Source organism: Aplysia californica, unplaced genomic scaffold (assembly GCF_000002075.1).
Source record: "Aplysia californica isolate F4 #8 unplaced genomic scaffold, AplCal3.0 scaffold00194, whole genome shotgun sequence".
NCBI lineage: Eukaryota > Metazoa > Mollusca > Gastropoda > Aplysiida > Aplysiidae > Aplysia > Aplysia californica.
Window position 1 is genome coordinate 449,440 of NW_004797464.1, and position 25,338 is coordinate 474,777.

General features: G+C 38.0%; 1 protein-coding gene across 1 annotated transcript; it reads left to right on the top strand.

Annotated features, from left to right (window-relative positions):
* The first annotated feature begins 228 nt into the window (after positions 1-228).
* On the top strand, positions 229-25,187 carry LOC101848290 (NEDD8-activating enzyme E1 catalytic subunit). The gene is made up of 16 exons (XM_005098826.3): positions 229-380; positions 7,405-7,505; positions 8,806-8,886; positions 9,315-9,397; positions 10,329-10,409; positions 10,688-10,731; positions 11,377-11,441; positions 12,195-12,350; positions 13,895-13,997; positions 14,920-15,033; positions 15,599-15,652; positions 16,467-16,503; positions 17,562-17,643; positions 18,257-18,357; positions 21,018-21,136; positions 22,944-25,187. The coding sequence occupies exons 2-16, from the start codon at positions 7,410-7,412 to the stop codon at positions 23,045-23,047; spliced, it is 1,320 nt and encodes a 439-aa protein (XP_005098883.1). The 5' UTR covers positions 229-380; positions 7,405-7,409; the 3' UTR covers positions 23,048-25,187.
* The last annotated feature ends 151 nt before the right edge of the window (positions 25,188-25,338 follow it).

The following is a 25,338-nucleotide window of genomic DNA, read 5'->3' on the forward strand; positions in this document are numbered from 1 at the left end:
AGACAGACAGACAGACAGACAGACAGACAGACAGACAGACAGACAGACAGACAGATAGACAGACGGGGGGAGGGGGTTATTTACCGATCTAGGGAATAAATGGTAGTGTTTCCCTCCCTTTACTTGTACATCTATTAGACGTAAAAGGTCGATGGTCTTCCTCTTTTCATTTTCGATACTCTGAACATGAAAGAGCTTAAGATTTAAAGGGAAGTCACTCTTATCATACCGTTAAAGCTTCTGATTTTTTTTCGCCAGTAATCCACAGTAGATCTACAATTTAGAGTCTAGTGTCAGTCTCAAGTCTCAGAAAATAGAACTTCTTTCATCCACTAAATTAATATAAAATTAAATTCTCTTTTCAACAGCCCCATTTGTCTGTAAGTATAGTTAAGTAACTTTATATTGAGAACTTAAATACTGAAAGTTTAGCTTAGTAGAATAGATTCGTGATTTTCAACGGGACCCGACTTAGACTTAGACCCTCTTGCCCCTACCACAACAAAAACATTCCTTATAGATCTAGATCTAGATTGTAGTTCTACTTGTTGACTTATTTTGATGAATCAGGGTCCCATTTGTCTTGAGATCTCTAAACTCTAGTTTTGACCCCGCACGATTACTTTTGGATCTAAAAGTGAACGAAGTGTATACGGTACAGTAACAGACCCGGTAACCGGGAACAAAGTCACGAAGTATACATACCCGGTAGGGGAACTCTTTTGTGATTGGTAGTGTCAATTGCCACCGAGTGACGCGGTGGCAATTGACAAAAATTGACTTTTTGTCAGTCAATTGCCACCGAGTAAATTGGAGCTCTTTTGCGTTTGTGGGTAGATCTAGCTTATTGTGCTCGTCACTCGAGTGCTTGGTGTTGTGCGTTCGCCTCTCTGTCCCTCTGTGTGTGTTTGTGTGTGTGTGTGTGTGTCTTTTCCTGACCCCCGTCCCCCTATTTATGTTCCCCAATATGACGTGAATTTCTGCTTGAGTTTGTGTGCGTTTGTGACCTTCTACTTCTAGAATTGCCTGTGTTCGTTCTACACCAAAGTGTAGGCTAAGGCTAGCCTAGATCTAGGCCTAGATCTACGTCTCATTGAAAACACGCCAAGTTGGTACCGCAGCTCTAGACTACATGCTCGTCCAATGAAATTAGTTGAGAACAAATCGACCCATTAGACACACATTAGGCATATGTATAAAGCTAAAGATAGTGTTGTTTTCAGACTTGACACCGCTTCACTCGGTGGCAATTGACAAAAAGTCAATTTTTGTCAATTGCCACCGCGTCACTCGGTGGCAATTGACGCTACCTTTGTGATTTCGGAAAGTTTCAGCGCCAGACCCGGTAATGTGTGTGTGTGTAAGTTAGAAAGAGAGAGAGAGAGCAGGGGAAGTGCAAAATGTATGACATGCCCCAGTTGGCAGGAGGGAACGAGAGAAAGGTAGAGTGAGAAATAGGTGGGGAAAAAGAAAGACAGAGACAAACAAAGAAAAAGAGAATGCGAGCGATACAGAGAGAGAGAGAGAGGAGTGCCACATTCATACCACCGCTTTCATCCCACCTCGCCCGTGATACACAATCTGTGAGGATTAATGGATAGCGAGGGTCAAAGATGAAATCGCAGCCAGCCTCTCTTTCTCTTCTCCCCGACTCTCTTTGTATTTTTCTAGGCTAGATCCTATGTCCACGCGCGCGCTGTGTGCATCTCTCTGCCTTCCTCTCCGCGCGTGCGAGTGTGTGTCTCTATCGCTTGCGTTCTTTGTGTTTCTTTTAACACACTCCACTGCTGCGGTGTAGACTGGGTTCGAACTTCGATGGGTCATCATGAAAATATTGACTGTCTTGTAAATGAAGCGTGCCTTTAGCCAAAGTTACCGTGCTTAAAGGCGTGTAATTTATATTATAGTAAAAATTCGGTAAGAGCCGTTTAGCGTGCTTGAGTCCGAAACGTGCTTAAAGCCGGCGTGCTTAAAGCCGGCACGGACTGTACCGAGTAGGCCTATTTAAATCATTATCGATATCCAAGTAGGCTACTCTATGTCTATGATGCCTAGTCTAAACAGATGGGACCTAGTTTCTAAAGTTATAAGTTCAGTCTAGATATATATCTAGATCTAGATATTAGATCTAGATCTAGTTTTCTAGACACGGTCACTAAAAAATTAGGTAGATCTAGGCCTAAATTTATAGAAACACTATCGCCTCATAAAGGGTATATTATACGAAGTGACTATTTCTCCGAACGTTCGGGAAAATTTAAAAGTTGAACTCTATTTCTCCGAACGGTTCCCGTTCTCGAAATTTTTTCGGTTATTTGCGAGATTTAGATGTCATCCTTTCATTTTGCCATTCTGCGAGGACTGGGAATGAAGCATTTTTTGCATTAAATTCAATTTCTAGAGCTAGAGATTTTTAAATTTATGCCAGCATGAATTTTCGGATACTTCAGTTGTGGTTGGGGCAACATTCCCGGACTGTACTTCATTTGAAAATGTCTTCAAAAGGTACTGAGAGAAAACAAGACTGAAACCTTGGAAGTAATCTATTTTGAATTGAGTCACCCAGCAAAAACTGAAATCCTTCATGTAAAAAAACAATCCCTCCAGGCCCCCCCCCCCCCTCCCTACGCGTTCACACCTTACATACACACAGACACACACACACACACACACACACACATGCACTCTCGCACACACACACACGCACGCACACATATGGGCCACTCCATTCGCTTCAACAAATCTCAAGAACGGAAGCCGTTCGGAGAAATAGAGTTCAAGTTTATTTTCCCGAACGTTCGGAGAAATAGAGCCGGCCTATTTATAATTTCAGGCCACCTTTATTCTCACCCCTGGTGAGAATTATAACCCATGTCTTGCTATTTCTTACCTGGGGCATGAGGCGAGGACCTCTCGCAAGCCGATAAAATCACCTAGGCCCTTGGGGGCTTACCGCGTGTGGTTGGGAACGAATAGATAATGTAAAATCAGTTTTCGCCTCTCCAGTAAAAAAAAAGGCTCACTACCGACGCTACTGAGCGGGATGTGGGACCGGCCGGACCATTCGTTGTTTACACTCTTAACGATGGCAGTCCTCTCACTCTCTGCCAACCTTATGGTTCAAGGAACAGAGAGCGTGTGCAAACGTAACAAGACACAAGCACGAGACAATAAATGTTCTTGCACAATGGTAGAAGGGTTGTAAATTATTCAGACCAAAAGGGTGAGGGCGTTAAATCGTGTTAACTTGTTTAATAATTGCAGTCCGAGCTCTTTTCTTCACTTTGATTTTTTTTCTTTTATTTTTTCTTTTTGTTTTTTTCTTGCCATTTCTTTCCCTTTCTTCTTGAACATTTGGAGTTTAGAGCCGAAAAACGAGTCAGAGAGCCAAATGAAATTCTGCGGGCCAGACATGATCAAAAAGAGCCACATTTCTGGGATTTGGCACCAAACTGACTCTGACAACCCTGACTATGACTATTCGGAAATGTAATTGTGCAAGAAGTTCATAGGTAAATAGGATGTACTAGGGGTGAATTTGTTGAATTTTTCTGAAAAATGGGTCTCTGTGGCGGCCATCTTGGATTTTCAAACCAGTTTCTTAATGCAGAATAATTTCATAGTAAATATTGAATTATCAGCCTGAAATTTGGCACACAAGTACAAACATATATGTGAACCTGGGATCCATGTAAGGATTTTGACCTATCTTTGAAACTAAAAAAGTGAGCCCAAACTCATTGAACCCCCTAGAGTCAGTTGACGAAATTTTGGGGTACATATTACAAAAAATTTGAATATTTCCTCAAGTTACCTATATTTCTCAATTCCCTCACTTAGATCCCCAGAATCGATTTTAAAGCACTTGTACGCCAAATTTGAAGCTTCTAGCGTCAGTAAACTCCTTGCACCCAGGAGGTCACATGTCAAAAATTAGATTTTGAGAAAAAAAGAAAAAACAGGGATTTTAAAAATAATTTTTAGAGCAATTTGCACTTTTCAAACGCCCTTTTAGGTCATTTAGGGTGTTTTTTCAACAGTTTCTTCATTGTGACCCGCTAGAATAGTTGTCAAAGGATGTTTTTCCGCAAAAACAAAAGTTGGATAGTTTGAAAATTTTTATTGATATTGCCTGGTATAGCCGACCCGGGTCTTCCCTTAAGAGATTGGACTCAATAGGACGCTGAGCTGCAAATGGACAGAGCTGCTAGTAACGGAGTACAAGTACTCCGGTACTTGTACTTACGTTACAATTTTCGGTACTTTTACTGTACTCCGGTACATTTTTGAAACCAGTACTTTTACTGTACTCCGATACTTTTTATAAAAGTACTTTTGAGTACTTTTTAAGTACATTTTGAGTACTTTGGTAGCTTAATGAAAGGGTAAGTGCAGGCATTTCTGATCATAATTTACGGAGCAAAAACCCGATCAACCGCCAAGAGTTAAAAGTTGAGATCAAAGAACGGCCCGTCGCCTCAAAGATCAGCCACTATCGTGAATGTGTTCACAAGCGTTGTAAAACTCCTTGAAACGGTACAGTGTTTGCTCCAGACGGGATCACACCAAGGTGTGAACTGACCGATGCGTTTCTTTTCCCCAAACGTCGCACTCGCATCTGACCTCACCACCTAAACTTACATCACTCCCTGGGTGGGAAGGGCCTACAAGTTCCCTCCAGGCGGGATCACATCAAACTGTGAACTCTTCCCTGACCATTGAAAGCAGTTTTTCCCGAATTTGCGAGACAACCTGAATTTTAATTAGTGTGGTCACATCGTAATGGTGCGTAATGACAAAGGAGGTTGGGGTGGGGGGGGGGGGGGGTGCTCAATCAGAGATGGAAAGCTGAAATTGTTGGACAGGTAAAGGGGAGGGGCAACTGGATAAACGTAGAGATAAAGATCTCAAGACTCACGATAGGCTAATGAGTGTGTATATATAATATTATTTATGGCATGCCTCATGCCACTGTGATTGGTAATCAAGGTTGACCACTCTTTGCTTGCCATATGTCATAAATCCGCCCAGGGGTCACGTCAGTTCATGGGTCACTGTAGATTCTTCCTTGGCTTCGTTGGCTAAGATCCCATATTTTCCTTGCTTCCGAGCACTGGGATCTTAGGCGGAGACTACTGCAGTAGAGAATCTTTGGTTACACTACACTTACTAGACTCTAGGAAACTATTGTATTTTGGTTTGCCGTTGGCGCCGTGGACTACACAGTGTAACCAAAATCTGTCAGACCACTATAATCAATTGAAACTGAAACTGTGTTCTCAATGTGTATCTAACAATTTTTAGGCTGCCTAAATTTCTTTTAAACTTTTTTTGGGTGGTTTTTGCTTAAGGCTACATTGATTCCTTGAGGATTTGTTAATGAAGAATTCAATGCACTTTTCCAATTTCTATGCGGGCCATTTTCATCAATTTTATGTTTTCTTAAGAGCAACTTTGTATCTACATTTTTCAATTTGGATACTCTTTCTGTAGAACTTTCCGACCTCTAGGACTGACTTACATTTGATCACATTGTCTTGCTCAAACAAGTTCTATTCATAATATCACTTACCCACTAGTTGCGTCTGTTCGTTTGGATTGTTTTTTGTTCAACTCCACGGACCATTTCCACCGTTCAGTGCGTACATTGTATATTCAAATGCTCTGTATACTGTTTACATTTTTAGTAATAAAGAGCCTAATTTGTCAAATATACTGGATAAGTTATAAAATATGATGTTTTGCATAAGCGCTGAAGTGTTTTAGCATATTAGCAGAAAGTACTCAAAATGTACTCATAAGTACTTTTTTAAAAAGTACTTGTACTCAAGTACATTTTATAGGAAAGTACTTTTACTGTACTTAAGTACATTTTTTAGATTGTACTTAAATTTGTACTTAAGTACTTTACTTTAACAGCTCTGCAAATGGAGTAGAACTAGATCTAGATCTATAAGGGGAAGGAGCATGGAAACTGCCTGTGCTAACAGCGTGCTACGCAAAATCATCCCTCTTTTTTAAAAATCACGATCTGATGGCGCTCGGGCATCCCACTTGCGAGGTCAAACGGGTCAAACAAGAGGCTGTTACCCTAAATATTGACCAATGGCGTTTAGTTGTCATTCTCTAGCTGTCCTCTTGTCATTTTTTTCAGGAGGGGAGACACCCCCTGGTGAAAGAGCTGACTTCAGGTAGTGGAAGTGACGCGAAACGGTAGTGATTCTCCAAAAATACCCAAAAAATTAATAGCCTGCCCTTATACTATACTGCGGTCATACTAAAATGCGAAATGACGCGAAAAAAAAGCAAAAAAGATACCTGCGATTGTCCAGTAGTCCCCATCCCCCTTATTTTGGCCTATTTTATTTGAAATTCGCAAAATTGAGCTCGATTTAGTATTCGAGTAGTAGGTCTAGTAATTAAAGACTACGCCAAGGGCTAGTATTGTTAATTGCCGTCATTAAGTGCATGTCTGGGAAATTGACTGTCGTCCGAACTGTTGTCATTGTTGTTTTGGTCCTAAGTGGAAGTACAATTTGGCCCATCTTTGTTTGATAATGTAACATTATTGCCAAGTTTGAAAGTGAACTTCTAGAGATAACATCCGTGCCAGGCGAGAATTGGAAACTCAGTAGTCAGAGAAATGTTGGGCACAAATGATGTGATAATGCATCTCATCCAACATCAAAGAATCAAACGGTTTGGACATCTCATGCGATTACCAACACACCATCCAGCACAATGTGCCTACAGAAAAAAATTCAATGGCAACGAGGCTAGAGGGCGAATGAGAAAGACCTAGATAGATATCCTGGAGTCAGGTAAACACTAACAACTCATGGCATCCCCCTGACCCAAGCTCTCCGGCTGGTGGCAGAGAGACGTCTCTTTCTTCCTGCGACACCCAAGAGGATATAAGCGGCGGATAAAAGTTAAAGGAAAGGAAAGTGAACCATTTTCTGTGCCATTCACAGTTACAAAGAAGCCTTTAATTCAAGTAATTTTCATTCTTGTAGTACTGCAGGAGATTCATATTTATAAATCTCTTCAAATATACGATCTAGACCGATTTCAGTCAAATTTTAACTTGATTATATTCCCGAAACAGGAGAATAGGCAAATAATAACTGGGGTTTGGGAACTGCAGAAAAAGCGCCAAGATATGATACAGGTACCTATTTGGGAGGGGATTTTAGAGTAGACTCCGGCAACTTCACCACTCTCAGTTGGCTTGCAACAAAACAAGCCTACACCCCCTCTTTTGCTCAATGTACATGACCCCTGTTTCGTCTGCAACTTTTCCTACATATATATATATATATATATATATATATATATATATATAACAGTAATAATATGCAATGGTATATAATTATATAGGTAATCTTTTTAATTTTTTTCCAGTCAAGATGGAGGTTGAATGGCCAGGACGATGGAACCATTTGAAAAAGATACTGGAGCGTAATGGACCATTTGCTCATCCAGATTTTGAACCTTCTTCTGAGGTAAGTCATACTGTGGGAACTCATTTTCTTATCATCATCAAGTGCCAGATCTGAGGCGCCCATTGGCGATCGTGGTTCTCCATTCATTCCTTTCCTCGGATGCTCTTTAAAAAAAGCTACATTACTCTGATTTTTCCTGTTACCCTTTTGTTTAGGTTCTTCCAAGTAGGTTGCTCTGGGCCTACCCCTGCCTCGTTTGTCTTCAATTTTGCTAGTGAGAAAAGACTAGATTTTCAAGACCTTTATGTCTATTCCGATGTCTCAAAAACTGCATTTGTCTTTTCCTGATTGTTTTTAACAGTGGGCATCCCACGTGAGCTTCATCAATGTCAAGTGTCACATTTTCTTATCATTAGATCAAATTTAATGTTTGAGCAACGTGCAGTTTATTTTAAATGCAAATTAGTTCTCAGTGCAGATTGGTTTGGGGCAATAAATCCCCCATCTCCACTCCAGTGACTGCAAGTGTTCTGGTTATATGCACAAACAAAATGTTAATAATATACTAAAGGTTGAAAGAAAGGTTTGCACAACTGTCTAGACTTGCCTTGACAATAAACTTGATGTTGTTGACTTTTTGGCTATTGTCAAGAAATACAAATTTATCTTTTTTATTTTTCAAATTTTTCTTTTTCTAAAGGAGCATGGAACCTTTTTAGGAGTCACCTTGGAATTGATCTAAATGAGCTTAAGATATTTATATATATGTATATATATATATATATACATTCCCTGATGTATACTCTGGTCTTCAAGAGATTTTTCTGTATCACACTGTCTCATTTCAACATAAATCTTAACAAATTTTTGTGTTTTGAGGAAAGGAAAGTGCTTTAGATAGGCTAACGCTACATTGTCTATCAATTCTCATGTTTCTAATGATCTGATAGATTTACAGGTAACTGAAATTGAAAATCATTCAATTTCAGCGTGTATAGTTTCCCTCAGCATTTGACCTCGTACTGGACTTAGTTTTGATAGAGGAGTTCTTTTCCATTATATAGTTTGTCAGGGTGTCGGTCTAAGAAAAACTATTTCAGAAAAGTTGGGAAAGAAATTTTGAAATGCTTTACAGTAAGAGCCCCTTTGACACAACAGGTTGGGATGATACAGCATCTCATCAGAGAGATGAAGACTTTTTTTCAACAGAAACTCGGCGTTGCTGCCCAAAACACTCATCTTTCTTACTCAAGCCGGGACCTAGACATTTTGAATCTAGTCATCTTCTTTGGGACATGGCTGGCCCATGGAACTTAAATTTTATGTGTAATTAATTTTTCATGCCTGTTGTGCTCTCCAGAATCTGTCGTTCGTGAAAGATGTTTGTAAAATCCTAGTTATTGGTGCTGGAGGACTGGGATGTGAGCTACTTAAAGATTTGGTATGTAAAAGTTTTTCACAATTCTTGTCTTTGTACACATTGCTGTCATGTTCAGGCTTGTCTGTTTGCAAGTGTCTTATTGGTCGCTGTTCATTTTGTGCCCATCACAGCTGGTCACAGAGGTCTATTCATTGCTCTTATCTTCAAGTAGAGATGCTTTTTTGAAAACAAAAATTGTATGCTACTTTTATTGAACCCCATGGCATTTGTTTTTGTAAAATTGTGCTAAGTAATAAGCAAGCATCCGAAATAAAAGGATTTTAATATTTTGAACACTGATTTAGAGTGCTGTATTGAGTAGCAGACAAAATGTATAGAAAGTGCCATTTTGCAAAAGGTGACACTTCTAACTTGAAATCAGGATGTACTTCATATCTGGACTGACTTTGCAACAGGATGGAAATTGAAATAGCTTTTTTTACCTCCAGGCTTATATGGGTTTCCGAGACATTCACGTCATCGACATGGACACCATTGATGTTTCTAACTTAAACAGACAGTTCTTATTCAGGTGAGATGAAAAAAGATTGCCATGATATTGCATGTACTGTCACAGACACAATTTCAATGCTTTGAGGGATGGAGTTGCTGTCTTGTTGCTGAAATTATTCATGTTCTGAGTACTTTCTACCCCCCCCCCCCCCGGGGGCGGTGCCACGGACTGAAGTGTCTTTAGGCCATTCCCAAAGGGGAGGACATTTCTCGTTCACGCACTGTAGAATTGTAAATGGGCTGATTCATCAATGTCACGCTCATAACTGTGCCTGATCTACATCAGGAAACTGCTGCTTTTTCTTTGCTAATCCTTACTATTGTCATTTTCCTCTACTTCTTTTGTATGTTTGCCACATTCTTGTGACCCGCTATTTCCGGGGTGCCTTGAAAGTCGAAACAGACTTTGTGCTGTTGAAGCTAGAGAGGTGAGCAAAGTAAGCCTTATTCCCTGTAAAGACTTCACTGTTGACATCCACCCCTTGGTGCTCATATGACCTTATGCACCTACGAGTGCCGTAAAACCTCTACTGAATAATAATGAGTACTTTCAGCTGAAATTTAGAAATAGGTAGTGAGACTTTATGTATTTTATTTTGAAAGAACACACCATGTTAAGGAACTGGGAAAAAAACCCCACTACAAAGATAATGGGGGCATCAAATACAGTTTAAAGTGAAGGGTAGGGTTTGTTGTTTTTTATGATACCCCTGCTGCTGTGCTAGGAATAAAGTTTAGCATTGAATGCTCTTGGCCCTGGTTGTTGAATTTGCAAATGTCTGAATTATAGCTTTTATTTTTTATTTTGACGTATGTAATAATGCAAAATGACTGAAACAGATGATCAGGCCGTTTTTAGAATAGTAATTTTTCTTACATTTGAAAGGTAATCAACTCAAAAGTAATATAGATAATTTGTATAAGATCAGTGTTTGTTTCTGTGTCATCAGGGCCAAAGATGTTGGAAAGGCCAAAGCTGAAGTAGCTTCTGCTTTCATCAATGCCAGAGTTCCCGGATGTAAAGTGACACCGTATCCTTTATGTGGTCACCAGTGTTTTGTTGCTACTTGTATTGAAAATATCATGCTTTTGTTTCGAATTTCTTGGTGATTATAGTTGAAAGGAGGAAATTTGTACAGGAGTTTGATAATGCGTCTTAAAGTTAATCTTGCCATTTTGCTTCTGTCTTGAAATTTGTCTGCAATCCCACAGTGTTGTACTGTCTCGTTACTTTTGAGTTTGATTAAATATAGTTTTAGATAAAGAAACAGTTCTTTCTGAAAACACATTTTCTTTAACTCTCATCAAGACATTTTGCAAAAATTCAAGATTTTGATGAGTCATTTTACAGAGGTCAGTATGTCCTGATGTTGAAAATGTGTAGCCTAATTTTTGGGGTGTTTTTAATGTTTTCATTTTAGTTGTCTTACACTGAGAGAGGATATTCCTGTAGACTTTTATTCCTCTTTCTTTAACTTGGTGTAGAACGAGCCCATTCAAATAAATACCCTATTGTCCTATCATTTTATTGGGGTTCGAAAATGCTTATGACTAGTTATAATTGACATCAATTTCTTACTTTTATGAATCACTCAGACACACAAACATTCATAGACTCACTCACATACGCGCACACACACACACACACACACACACACACACACACACACACACACACACACACACACACACACACACAAACATTCATACAAACACATACACACAGACACACACTCATGTACACACAGACACACACACATACACACACACACACACACACACACACACACACACACACACACACACACACACACATACAGAGAAACGCGCACACACATGCTCACAAGCACACAAACATTCATACAAACACACATACACACACAAATTGCTCACTCACATGAAATCACTCACACACATGTTATGTCCCTTGACTTGATTGTATAACATATCACTTTGTTATCAGTTATAGCTAAAATGATTTGTACCAATCCCCCCCAGGTTTTCACATTGTGGTCTGTGGTTTGGACTCGATCATAGCCAGACGCTGGATCAATGGCATGCTGGTTAGTTTTATAGCCAGTGTGTTTGTTGACAAATGTTATTACTTTTTGGGAACATGTTTACTTTGGAAAACATGAATAAGATTTGTACTTACACTAATGTGATCTGCTTCATGACTCAACTTGGGTGTCTGTTTTACCATAAAATTTGAACCTGGTGTTTGTCATCATTCACTCTTGCACTATCTAAGTTTTAAAAATATTTGTGTGGATATACTTTTGTCCAGAGTTCCAGACAATAAATGACATGCAGACTGTGTCTGGCCTGCTTCCATTTTGTATATATATATTTATATATGTATATGTATGGTTTTCTACAGTGTGAAATACATCTTCAGAAGACTTCTCTTTCTGCCATCTGGTCTAGCTATTTCCACTCTTCATTTTTGTTTATGTTGTCAATTGTATTGTGCTATGTAATTCTAGTTAGGCTCAAGTTAAAATTATTTCAACATTTTTTTTTAAAAACTTCAACCACATAGGAAAATACCATGGGCCCTATATATATGAAAAAGTCTAGATTGCATCGTGAAAAGTCTAACAAGCCTCTATGAAACGGAAAGACAAAGCAATATTGTTGTATTGGAAAAAATTAAACTATTGAATTAATGAAACAGAAGGACCAGGCAAGTTCATTATTAGGGAAAGTCTAGAGAGTCCTTATAAAAAAGAAAGATGAAGCAAGTTTATTATTGTGAAAAGTCTAGACAGCCCTTGTAGATTGGAAATGAAAAGCAAGCTTGTTGTCCTCTACAGATCAGTTTACTACAGTACGAGAACGGGGAGCTGGACCAGAGCTCTCTTATCCCCATGGTGGACGGTGGCACCGAGGGCTTCAAGGGCAATGCCAGGGTCATCTTGCCGGGCGTATCCGCATGTGTCGAGTGTACGCTTGGCTTTTACCCTCCTCAAGTAATGCAAGGCTTTTACTCTGAATGATGGCTGTCTGATTTTATTAATTTTTTAGATTTGTGATTTTTTCCTGTTCTTTTTCTTGTCAAAAATGTTATGGAACTACTTATCACTTTCTTTAGTCTCATTGCCTCTTTGTGCCGGCCGACGCCCATCCCACCTCTCCTCTTCATCTTCTTCATCTTTTTCTCAATTGCATCACACTTGAAGTCCAATATATCTATAATATACTGGGCTGTCCTACTCAGTTCTTCCAATGGCCCGTACAGCTCTCTTCTGCGGTTTTTCAGTTTTATGCGATTGGAGTTCTGCATAAAGCAATTGTAAGGCAGTGTGTGGAAAGCAGGTGCTCGTCAAAATAATGGAAGTGAAGAAACTGGCATTTTTCCGCAGGTTTGGGAATTTTTATCTAATTTTTTATTTTTTGACTCAACACCTTCAATGCCTATTAAAGAACCCATTTCTGTGTGGATTGTCCTGAAAAATGTCAATTAAAGGCATAAAAAATGTAAATTTTCTGTTTCCAAGGACTCTCAGACTATGGAAGTTAACAGATTTTGGCGTCCATTTTCTCGCTAATTTTACTTCTGAAACCAGGCGACCTTGTCCTCCTTCAATTGTAAATATTTCGACTATTATTCAACATAGTTTCATCAAAGGGAAGGCAAATGAAGAGGCTTCAAGATGATACCAATAACCCCATATGCCCAAAAGTTGACGAGCGCCTGATTTCACCACGTCGTGACACAAATGGTCTCCATCATTAGTATTTTTTTTCTTTTTCTTAAGCTTCTCAATGATAATGCTCCTTTTTACTTTGTTAAAGGCAGACTAGTACCCTTTTCATAGTTACAGAACCTTACATCAGTACAAGACCTTTGTTGCCAGTATTGTTTGTCCCTGACTTTTAGCTTTGAAAACGGCGGAAGGCCTGTAGGTACAGCCCAAGTTATATGGGTTCTCCACAAAGTGTGACTGGTTTCGTCAAAACCAGATTTTGTATGTCTTGAAATAACAGAACAACTTCTGCAGCTGTTCATATTTTATAGCTATCCAAATTGTTTCACGTGCCCTTCAATTTATATTTACTGTATCAGTTTTCCATTCTTCTTCATTAAGTGAAAAATTGTGTTAGGCTGTGGTTAGAGGGTGCTCTGGTGTGTTTTGCTCCTTCTTTTCTATCAAACATCTGTCATCCTTATCTCTCTGCCTTCTTTTTTGTGTTTGTCACTCTCTTGTAACACCCTTAATCTTCAGTACTTATACGACCTTCTTATTGTGTTGCAAGTGTCATAAAACTCTAACTAAAACATGATCCAGGAGACTTACAGGAGGAAGGAATCAGATACCATGATCGTCTTTGTCTGCTCCAGACCTAACACCTGGAGAAGAAGAAGATTGTGTTTATATGTTTCTCTTCACTCATACTTTAAAAAGTAGATGTCCAGTGAAAAGCGATGATAAGCCTACATTTAATAGTGGAAAACACATCGATGTTTTGAGATGTAATTTCAATAATCCAATATCTGTGACTGACTGGACAGGTTAACTTTCCCCTGTGCACCATTGCTCACACTCCGCGACTGCCAGAGCACTGTATAGAGTTTGTGAGGATCCTGTTGTGGCCCAAGGAAGAACCATTTGGAGGTGAGTAAAGTCTCGTGCACTTGGTTGTCTAGCATTTAGGCTGCCAGACTTGCAGCCGTAAGGTCATGAGTTTAAATCACAGTCTAGGCCCAATGGTTTTTTTCCTTTAAACAGGCACTTTACTTCGCCAATTTTCCTCACATCACTCTGTTGAAAATGGGTACCATCTGAAGACAGATGAAGATCTTGTCAGAATGTTAAAAATTGAGCACCTGTTAAATGGCGCCTTTCACAGATAATGTTTCGGAATGTTAAATGATCTATCGAGATAACAATAGATATTTTTAAGGGCATTTAAATACTTTCTAGCACAAATGTGCACTATGAGAGAACAATTTATTATTGTTATTATTATTAAATTCTCTATTATTATTATAATTTTATTTTTATTATTATTATTATCATTATTATTATTATTGTTACTACTACTATTAATATTATTCAGTCACTCTGCATGATTATAACCATTGTCATGTGTCTTTAGATTTAGATCATAGGTGAAAAAAGTCATTTATCTTAAGGCAGAAGTCTGTCATTCTGAAGAAGAAGATTGTCTCCTATAAATGGACTTCAGGTTGAGAAATAATCTGTTTTCTATTACCCTATTTTTTTTTTTTTACAAATTTCGTTGGAATAGAATTAAGATAAAGACACTTCTGTGTTTTAAAAAAGTTGCATCTTTAAAGGTATGAATGTGTGAAAGAGAAAAGGTTAATGATTTGAAAATTCCCAGTTCCATTGCCTTGACACTCTTTATATGCAACCGAAATCATTTTAGCATTATTTTGTGTCGTCTGTTGAGCAAAACGTTGATTTAAAAAAAAAAAAAAATTTGTAAAGTATTACATTTCATACATATTTTTAGAGCATATCTTAATTTTTGAGTTGGAAAAATAATTATGTGGTTAACGTTTCCATGTAGCTGGCAAGCCTATTGATGGAGACGATCCTCAACACATTAAATGGATTCTACAAAAGTCGCAAGAGAGAGCCAATGAGTACAATATTTCCGGAGTTAATTATAGACTGACTCAAGGTTTGTGTTAAAATAATCATTTGAGTAAACTTATCTAACCTTTAGAAAGGTATCTTTAGAAGCTAAAGCAATCTATATAATTAAGGTGATATTTTAGTTTTAAAGTTTTATTGTGTAACCTTTTAGTAAGGTGTCCAGGGTTTTCTTGTCTGTTTCATTGTTTTTGCTTGATGTTTTGAAATAATTCTATGCATTTTTTTTCATCCCGGCAGCCACAATAAGCTTCAGAAAAAAGTGTAAGGTTACATTTGTGTGTATTATGATGATATACATTTTCACATGAGAGATACCGCTCTTCGTCTGCCTCATTTTACAAGAGTTAAAGTATCCAGTTCAGTTTGTAATAACAAAATAAAATAGTTTTTCTTATTGCAAGGGTTAGCATGTGGTCCAAAATCTTGCAGGCATTTATTAATGCTTTGAATGAAGCAGAGGAATAGTCAACTCCCTCTCCTATAAGTTTTAGAACGGTAATTGACATTGATAATTTTTATTCATTGTTTTCTTCTTTCTTTTTTTTACATGCCAATCATAAAAATATGCATTGTACCATCTTTATTTGTAGGTGTGGTGAAAAGAATCATGCCTGCTGTGGCATCCACTAATGCAGTCATATCAGGTTTGTTGTGTTTGATAACTTCCCTGAAGTACTCTGAGTTAACAAAATATTTGCACTGCAAAAACAAACAAAAAATAATTTATTTTTTTCTAAACCCACTAAAAAACATACTTTGATGTGGGCATGTTATTCAGTCAAAATCACTATGCCATTGTGGATAAACTGGCTATATCACTGTACTTTGAATAGTTTTAAACTTTGCTATTCACCAATAGTGTGTCATATTTAGAAGTTTTACGTAAGCATGAAAATTGCTCCTTTTCACAAGACAGACATTGCAGCTTGTTAACAGACTTTGAAGTGAATTAAGTCTCTCTAATTGTTATACAGTCAAACCTGCTCAAACTGTCGCCTGTATAAACGGCCACTTTCCATTTCCCCCTTGTAGTATATATATATATATATATATATATTTCCATTATATCGACACTGTGTAAGATGGCCACCCGTCTGAGATGACCACTTTTCTCCTCGACAATGGATGGCTATATGAGACAATTTTGACTGTTTTTCTCATATTTTTTACATTATATTCTGTATTCAATTTCTTTTTATGCCTATACACTGGAAATTTGATATCATCACATGCACTGTGGGTTTTTTTAAATGATGGTTATAATTTCAGTTTCATCAAGTTATGCCTTTATTAAACCTGTCTCTTAAGACTTGCTTAGAACAAAGGCTGATTTTTCTCCCTTTGCTTGAATTCATAATAGTACCCTGCTTGAACCTGCCTAATTTTGTTACATTTTGTATATAAATGCAATGTAATAGAATATGAAATAACATTAGCAACCCTTTCCCTTTTTTGCAGCTGCCTGTGCGACAGAAGTTTTCAAGCTAGCAACCAGGTGGGCTAAAGTTAAAGAAATGATCAAAACGTAAATAGAGGAAAAAGGATGCTGTCTTATTCTGTTTCGTTTTTTCTATGGCAGTTAGACAGTCAGTCTAGTGGTGCGCACAAACTATGCAGTTCATGGTAGGTCTTTGAGGCTGCCATACAGTTATCACTCGACTGTTGTAGCTTATTGCCTTGTCGTCTGTGCTCTCCTTAGGGTTATGAAAGATCCTGTCATTTTGGATGATGATAGAGGGTTGCTGCACTCTTCAGTAGGCTTGTAGATGAAGTATTAGCCCTTGATGATGACTTGAACAAATCTCTGAGTTGTCACATGAAAGTCGTCATAGCCCGTTATGACAGAAGTGATAATAAATAAAGGAAAAATTATGCAATGTAAAGTAATATAAATGCGATGTGAGCCTTGCAGATATGTGCCACGCATGCAGTTGCGCCTTAAAACGCTTACCAAAACAAAGCACAAAAGATGCATGCCAGAAGGAAGAAATCTTTTGACAAAAAAGCTTAGCGGCATAGATCTTTTAGTGACGTGTTAAGAGTTAAAGGTGCCCCATCGTAAAAAAGGAAAGGCCCACAACTCTAAAAGAAAGAGAAAGGGAGTACACAACACTTACTTAAGTCCGAGCAATGTAAAGTGAATGTTTTTGTTAAAAATGTTTTAGTTAAAAATATTTTTTACGTGAATGTCAGAATCTCTCATGAAAATGAAAAGAATGATAGATATTAATTTGGTGTTATCAGTGGATGTGGTATCTTACAAAGCAGTGTTAAGAAAAATATGACAGAAAATGATCATTATCCAGTTCTGGATGAAAAAAATTTTGTCAAGTGTCTGAAATTATTTTTTTTCTCTCATTTCTTTTTAAAGATAGCAACTTTATTTTTCGGTTGTGGTTGAGCATAGTAGGCAGCTTTAGTGCAGTGATTGAGTTCAAATTTACTTTGTTAATTCAACACCTTTTTTAAAAATTTGTTTTTTATCTTAAAGTTGTAAAAGACCTCAAACTCCCCTTTATTGTTATATTGATTTCTGTGATTTTTTCCCTGTAGCTGCTATGTCCCTCTTAACAACTACATGAATTTCAATGATACCAGTGGAGTATACACATACACTTTCCAGGCAGAAAAATTGGTGAGTAGATCTTCTATAAATAATAATGTGATTATTTTGTTTGGGTTTCTTTTTGGGATGGTTGAGGGGAGGGGGGAGGATGCTGTATTTTCGCCTAACTTATTGGATAACGAACAAAAAGCAATGTTTACCTCGCATTATAGATGGGGATCTTGAAATGTTTCAACAGAAAATGTTCTGGGCGTTTAGAAATGTCTGAAAATTTAGTGTCCTTTATTTTGGAGGTCTGAGTATATGATTGCGAATGCTCAGCTGATCCTTATAATTGCTATTGCATTTGATATCTCAGTGTATTTTAGGTTTGTCACTTTTTGAGTTTATTGTCTGCTTTGTACATGTTGAGTCATTGTCAGGGTTAATATTATAGTTTCCTGTCTAAGACTTATGCAGTTCCTTAGTTTAGTATTTCTCTTTTTAGCAATGATAGTTATTCTTTTTCAAAATATTTTTTCTTAGTAATTATAAGTACGACTTCTTTTTTCCTCTGCTCTTTCCATGAAATCCTTTTTTAAAAAATATCTTTGATTAAATTTTCCAAAAGCTCGATGTATACATGTGCAAATGAGATACGCTCCATCATTCCTTGCATGCTCTTGTGCCTTTTTCTTCCTAGGATGACTGTCTGGTGTGCAGCCTGAAACCTCAGACCTTGACCTTCACTGAGACAGACAAGTTGCAGGATATCATCTCCCACCTACAGGAGAGTCCCTCTTAGTGAGTCCAGCTCTTGTTCACTGACTGTCCCGCAGATTTGTTTGTGCTAGCTGTGTATGGGCACTCTGATGTGGGTTGCAGAAATGATTGGTACTATTTTACACCCCTGTTGACACAATTTAGATCATCTAGCTGGTGGGCAATTGTTACCTTGCCTGTTAGGGCTTACCCAAGCTGAGTGACGGGATGCACCATTCAAGCGGACAGACAAAGATATCTACTAGTAGGCCTACTAGTAACATTACTTCTTCACCCGAGAATTGGTCTCTCTACTTCTGCACACAGTAGCAAAGGGCCTAACGGTCTGCCTAACCGTTACTTCACAGATATTTTCAGTGTGGGTTCCTTTTTCTGCCTTTTGTTTTTACTACATTTATCCCTGTGTGTTTGTGGAGGAAAATGGCTGTTATCTTCCATGTTCACTTGCCATAAATTACCGCTAATCAGTGTCTTTAAACTCGTTTGGAACAGGCCATAAGTTTCTGTCCAGCTTCAGTCGAGACCAGTTGGGGATAAAAAGTTGCCTCTCCATGCTTTTACTAGGCAGTTCAGTGAACGAGATCGCCTCGCTGCGAAATCCGCTCCTCGCCACCCGTAGAAAACTGTGAGTTGCGGATTGCGTTCGCAATTTGGTGACCTCAGAAAATCGCGCGAATTTGTTTCGTTAAATAGTAATAAACCACTGCTTCCGATACATGTTTTTGTAGATTTTTAAATCATCTACAAAATGGCGTCTTCCTTTGGCAGATCCGACTAGTAGAGCCAGAGATATTTTGATTTGAATTTAAGCCAAGTTTCAACATTTGATATCTTTTTCCCCACTAGCCAGGCAGTTTTGTAACTTTTCTGGCAGTTAGAAATATTCTTTATCTTTAAAATAAGCCTAGAATGGCTGTATTTAGCCCTGTCTAACGGCGACTAGAGCCAGCACACTTGATAGCAAAAGTTGTTTTTCTATAGGCAGCATCGGCGTGCCGGGACTGGGCAATGAGTCGCTTTAACACAATCCGGATAACATGTTAGTGCACCTCTTCGACAAAGCCAAATGTAATGAACCGCTTCAGCAAATGGATCAGAACCACTTCGACAAATGGGTTAGCATCACTTCAACACTAATGTGTGCACCCACTTCGGTAAACGGGTCAGGAAAGAAAGTTAAGAGTCTGAATTCGGATGTTTCATTGAGAATTGTCCGGTTATCCGGATATGATATTCGGATTTTGTCCACCTTTAGTTCTGGGTCTTTGCCGCATCGCACTTTTCGCCTTCCTAGTAATCCTAGTCCTAGTTGTTTGGTGTTATTTTTTTCTATTTAATATCTTCAATTTTTGCTGAACAGGAGATCATTGGAGCGTACCCATGGTATATCTGTACACAGATATTATGTTTAACACTTGTTTTCTTTTGCCAAGGTCTGTGCACAGTGATTTTGACTTTGAGAAGATTATTTTTATAGATTCTAGATTTTCTAGAGACAATTAAATTTTTAAAAATAATTTTGATTCTTTTGGCTTACAGTTGCACATATTATGTATCATGTATATTGTGCAGTTAGTTGAGTTAGCTCTTACTAAAGTCTTACATTCTTCGTTTTAGTCTTTGATTTATATATAGGCCTACTAGCTTTTTCTCAAGTTTCGTAGGCCCAAGTCTCTGTACTATCATTTATAGTCTTCGGCACTCGTAGTTGATTTATCTTTAGAAAATTCTTTCCCTTTTTCCTCAAACTGTTCATCGCTACTGGTTTTATGTTCACACAAATGTCTGGTCACAATGAAAATTACTTGGAATAGCATCTACGATCTAGCAGGCCTCTTATGTGATTTTCAATCAAATATTTTTTTTGTGCTTGATTTTTACCTCAATTTGTTCTTTTCTCCTTTTCTAGTGCAGTTTGAAATTTTTTTATCCTCTTCTTATATTCTCTTTTAACAATGTGTTTAATAAGACGATCAAAATGATACGTGACACGTGCACTTCGGACTATTCCTTGTTGAAATATCAGCGCTTATTTTCAAATTCATCCTTTTTCGGACACATGAAAATTGACCCCACTCTTAATCTACATACCATGTTAAAGAGATTTATGAGACAAAACTGTTTCTGTTTCTTTCATATGAAAGTACACATAATAACCTTTGATTTGAGGCAAAAAACAGGAAGATATCTTTACAGGTTCCGAAGTTATGTACATTTTTATCGATATTTGTCCTCCTTTAGTCACAAAATGCAGTGCAAAAAAGGACAGATTTTGAGCGAAAAATGAAGTAGAAAAAAATCCCATAACTTCTCAACCAATACAGATATTGACAAAATTCAAAAAGCACTGTGATTAGTGTGGCAGGACCTTTGATTTGAGCCTATGTTCATCAAAATCTAACAACTTTGAATTTTTCACTGAACTGCCTACTTTTACTTTTTTCAGGTGTCTCTTTCGTTTGTCCATCATTTTTGCTTTTTTTATATTGTGGTCTGCCCATTCTTTTTCTTTCCTGTATTCTGTATGACTACGCTGATCTATGAGGGGTGAAACTTGGCCATTATAATGCCAACTGGTGGTGACATAGGATCTACAGCTCAACAACATGGCTGTGATTGTGATATTTATGATCTGCTGCTTTAGGTGTAGTTTTCAAGTTTTTGTTTTGTTTTGCTCCCAGTCAGATGAAATCGCCCGGCATCACGACGTGTGTTGATGGAAAAAACAAGACGTTGTACATGCAGACCGTCAAATCTATAGAGGTGAAGACGAGAGACAACTTGAAAAAAACTCTCAAAGGTTGGTGTCTTTCTTTCTTGATTTGCTTGTGGAAAAAGACGCTAGTGTTGGAATGTTACTGGGTTTTGTTTGTTTTGTTTCGGTTTGTTTTTGTTGTTTGTTTTGTTGCTTATTTGTTGTTGTTTTGGGGTTGTTGTTTTTTTGGGGGGGGGGTTCCAAAATGTAGTTTAAAAAAAGAACAACTTACTCAGAAAATTGATATTGTAACTTACTCCCTCTCATTAAAAAATGTTACTTGTTGGTTGCTGGCATGTGCTCTGGTGTGGTTTGCTCCTTCTTTCCTGTCAAATATCTATCGGCCTTGTCTCTCCTTCTTTGTTTTGTTTGTTAGTCACTTGTTACATCTAATCGTTGACTTATTTGACTTAATGTGTTGCAAGTGCCATAAAACGCTTTCTAAAACAAAATATTTCTTGTCTACTTCCAAAGCTATTCTCATAACCAGCCTTGGGGTGCTTATCTGTCGATTTAGCTTCATATTTATTATGTTATATCACATACTCTGTTGCCTATACAGTAGTCTCCGCCTAAACGCACGCCATACAAAAGCACGCTCCGCTCAAACGCACGCTTTCGTCAAGTGACGGGTTTTTTTACTATATAATTTAGACGTACCAACGCACGGTCACTCCCTCTAAACGCACGCTCCGATTCCAGGAAACACGCCGACAAGTTAAGCTGGGCAAGGGGAAAATTTCACTACAACCTGCACAGCCTGCATAAGACAAGCATAGAATTTACTAGAAAACCCGATATTTGGTGAGAGTGCCCCTCACGCTGTACAAAGAGAGTGATGGACTGCGTTTACACACCGTACTTTCTACTGACGCATAGGTCTCGGTCTAGGGCTGGTCGGTTAAATGTTGGGAGGGGGGGGGGGATTGGGGGAGACTGAAATGTTTTTTGGTTGGTCACTGGAAATGTATCTTTGAGAGAAGATTTCTGACTGGTGTTTGAGTGACTGCGTGTAGTAATGTTTAGTTAGACCTAGGCCTGATGCGCGACACGCGTAAATGCCGTAAAACACTAGACAGGCCTCTATAGGATAAAAGATTAGCCAAGTAAGCCTAATAAGCTGCGCTCGAAGAACTTATAACGTACTTGTTCAACGAATCACAAGAGAAAATGTTTCTCGAGGGTGATTCTGCATGAATTTACGGTCGGGGGGTGGTCGCTTGGAAAGCCACGTGGCCGGTCCGTCATCTCTATGACTATGACCAACAGTTTCCTCGTAGGCTTTCTGTTCCCGACGTTTTATAGTGCATATTCATTAAATTGAGTTTGTCTTTCTCTCCCCCCCCCCATTCATTGCCTTTGTATTCTTAACCCCTGTCGGGGAATCCTTCACAAAACAGTCACGTGTCGTCACAATATCTGCCAAAATAACCCCCACCCTCCAAGGGAGGTCACTAGAGTAATATGGAATTCATATTACTGCGTCCCTTCCTCCCTTTGAAAAGGTTCATGTAAACGCACGCTCCGTATAAACACACGCTAAGGAGCCCTCCCGAGCACCGTGCATTTAGGCGGAGTCTACTGTAGTCAATTTTCCTTCAATTATCAACAATCTGCCTTGAATGGTGAACTTCAATAGCACTAATTAATTGTTAAGTAATATTTAATGGTGCTGGGAGTGGAAGGTTATCAGATTAGCAAAATCTTCACCATCGGAAACATTACCATGTCCTGTCATAGATCTATGGTATGCCCTGAAAAATTAAAACATCCTTTCTCTATCTATAAATATTAATATTCAACTAAATATTCAACTAAACTAAACCTATACCTTTAATCTTTTTTACACCAGAGTTAGGCCTGACCACTGGTCAAGAGGTGTATGTGGCAGATGTGACGACCCCTGTGTCCTTGACATTCCGACTACAGCTGGGATCTAGCATGGACAACTCATAAGCTCGAGATGAATAAACCTCTCTTAAAAGTGTCCCATTGTCAGGGTTAGACTAGAGTGTATCAAAATGCAATTTTCTCAGCACGTGTGAGTGGATTGATGTTTGGGTTTTTAGCTGTTTACATCTCTTTTTTTTTAAATTGATGATTTGGAAAAAGTGTATGAAAGTTATTATCGGGGGGGGGGGGGGGGGGGGGGGGTTCATGTTGTTTTCTTCTTTTCCTAATTTTGGGTCCTATTTCTAATGACTTCAAGAGTGTGTATGAATGTTTTCAGGTTTGGGGTTGGGTTTGTTAGGTTGTTGTTTTTTTGCTGTTGTTCGTCTCTTTCTACAATTTGGTTCAATAGTGTGTGCATTTGTCTTTCAAGTGAAGTATTGTCAGGCGGTTTTGGGGAGAAGTTAAAATATTTGGGGTTTTTTGTTTTTGTTTTATTGTTTGAGAGAATATGTCCATTTGCAGTATGTGTCACCATATTTTTCTTTTTTTTTTTGGTATGACTTATTTGTTTTTTTTCTATCATTTCCCAAACTGTAAAAGTGTTTTACAGTGAATATTGCGCTTTCTGTGCCTTTTCCCTTCTTTTGCTATAAAGTGTCACTAATGTAGGTTAATCTGTGGTGTAATTAATAGATATGCTCTTTGCTGTTGCTCGCAACAGACATCAGTTCAATTCTCATGTGAGAAAGTATGTTATCGCGTAACTCCATCTTTTTGCTGAAAAACTGTATCCAGCCTTGACTCGCTGTCCATTTAGTCTGCATATTTGAAGGAGCAGCCCCTATCCCTTAAGTAACCTAAATTGTTTTGAGGAGAACCTTAAACATTTGCAATCATTATTTTAAGCCTTGGCATTATCTTATTGAGGTTCACAGTATTCCCCTTTGCATCTGCTGTACATTAAGAGGATCACCCCTTGCCTGACTTTGTAAGACATGCCTTAAAGTGCCGTCCAGCCATTAAAGCTAATGAGTGTTTAGAGTGAGAGGACCTCGGGGAAAATTAAGACTCGTTTTGCATGCAAATTTTCAAACACAAATCGACTGCTCAGTTTAAAACTCTATCATTCGTCACTTTTTTAAAATGGCATATGGAGGAAGTCTTACACAAAGTAGTGGAAATGAAGACAGGTAACAAGAGGTCTAATCAGTAGCAGAGAAAGGTCTGCCAACAGTTTTATAAATAAAGAATTATTTTCAAGGTTCAAAGTTCAAGAACTAATCACATCTGTGTATGTTCTCGTTTGGCAGTAATGCTGTTTTCAGTTTCGTTATATCGATGTTTATCTGTTAAATACAGTATTTTCGGTCTGTAAAATATTGTACGTTTGTATGGTAATCTTGTGCGTTTTGTCATTTCTGGAATGCCATACCTATGATCCCTGATGCCATATTTATATGATTGTCACAACTTTTTTTTCCATCTTTGATTCTTGTCTACTTTTGTTTTAACTGTCTGCCATCTTTCTTTATTGTCTATTTCAATGCATGTGTGTGTGTGTCCATTATGTTGAGGGTTCATAAACTTGAGGGTAGTTATATTTTAAGAACTTGACCCCACTGCCATCATAGCCGTTCACTATCTCAGAATTACAAAGTTCTATCTAACATTTTTGGCTATTTTGAGTTACTAAGACCATGAGGTCAGAGACCAAATGTTCTATTAGCTCTATCAAAATTGTTACATTATTCGGAGTTGTAAAGATGTAACAAAGAATTGCATTCCAAAAAGCTTGACATGATGTGAAACTCAAAATCTTTTACTACGTCAAATTTCTCAAAAACTAGTTACTGAGCAGAGAACGTTTTAATTCTGAGATGGCAAGTTGTCAAACTCAGTTCCTGAGATGTTCTTGAGATGATATCAGACATGCAAACACTATACTATATTGTGCCTGTTGTGAGAAAAATGAAAAATTCGAATGTTGGTTTTTTTCACCCTGTGTAAAGCAAGATCAAGCAGAATTATTCATTTTCCTTGTAAACACCACATGTATATCAGGTAGTATTCGGAAGTACCGTTCAATTTTAAATTTATTGAAAGAAGTGTATATTTTTTCGTCCATCAACCTGTAAAGTGAGCTCTCTCTTGTGTTTTATCAATAAATTGATGAGCGTATAAATAAATCCTCATAAAAGTTTTATCTGCAGGATTTGTGTCTGATTATGCTTTACTCACTCACAGACTGTGGATGGTTGGCAGGTGCTCTGATGTGGTTTGCTCCTTCTGTTCTATCAAACATCTGTCATCCTTATTTCTCCTCTTTCTTTTTTGTGTTTATTACTCTCTTGTAA

Coding starts and splice junctions, on each gene's coding strand:
- LOC101848290 (XM_005098826.3), top strand. CDS start 7,410: ATGGAGGTTGAATGGCCAGGACGATGGAACCATTTGAAAAAGATACTG. Junction 11,442..12,194: donor GCTGGATCAATGGCATGCTG/GTTAGTTTTATA, acceptor TGTCCTCTACAG/ATCAGTTTACTACAGTACGA. Junction 15,653..16,466: donor CACTAATGCAGTCATATCAG/GTTTGTTGTGTT, acceptor CCTTTTTTGCAG/CTGCCTGTGCGACAGAAGTT.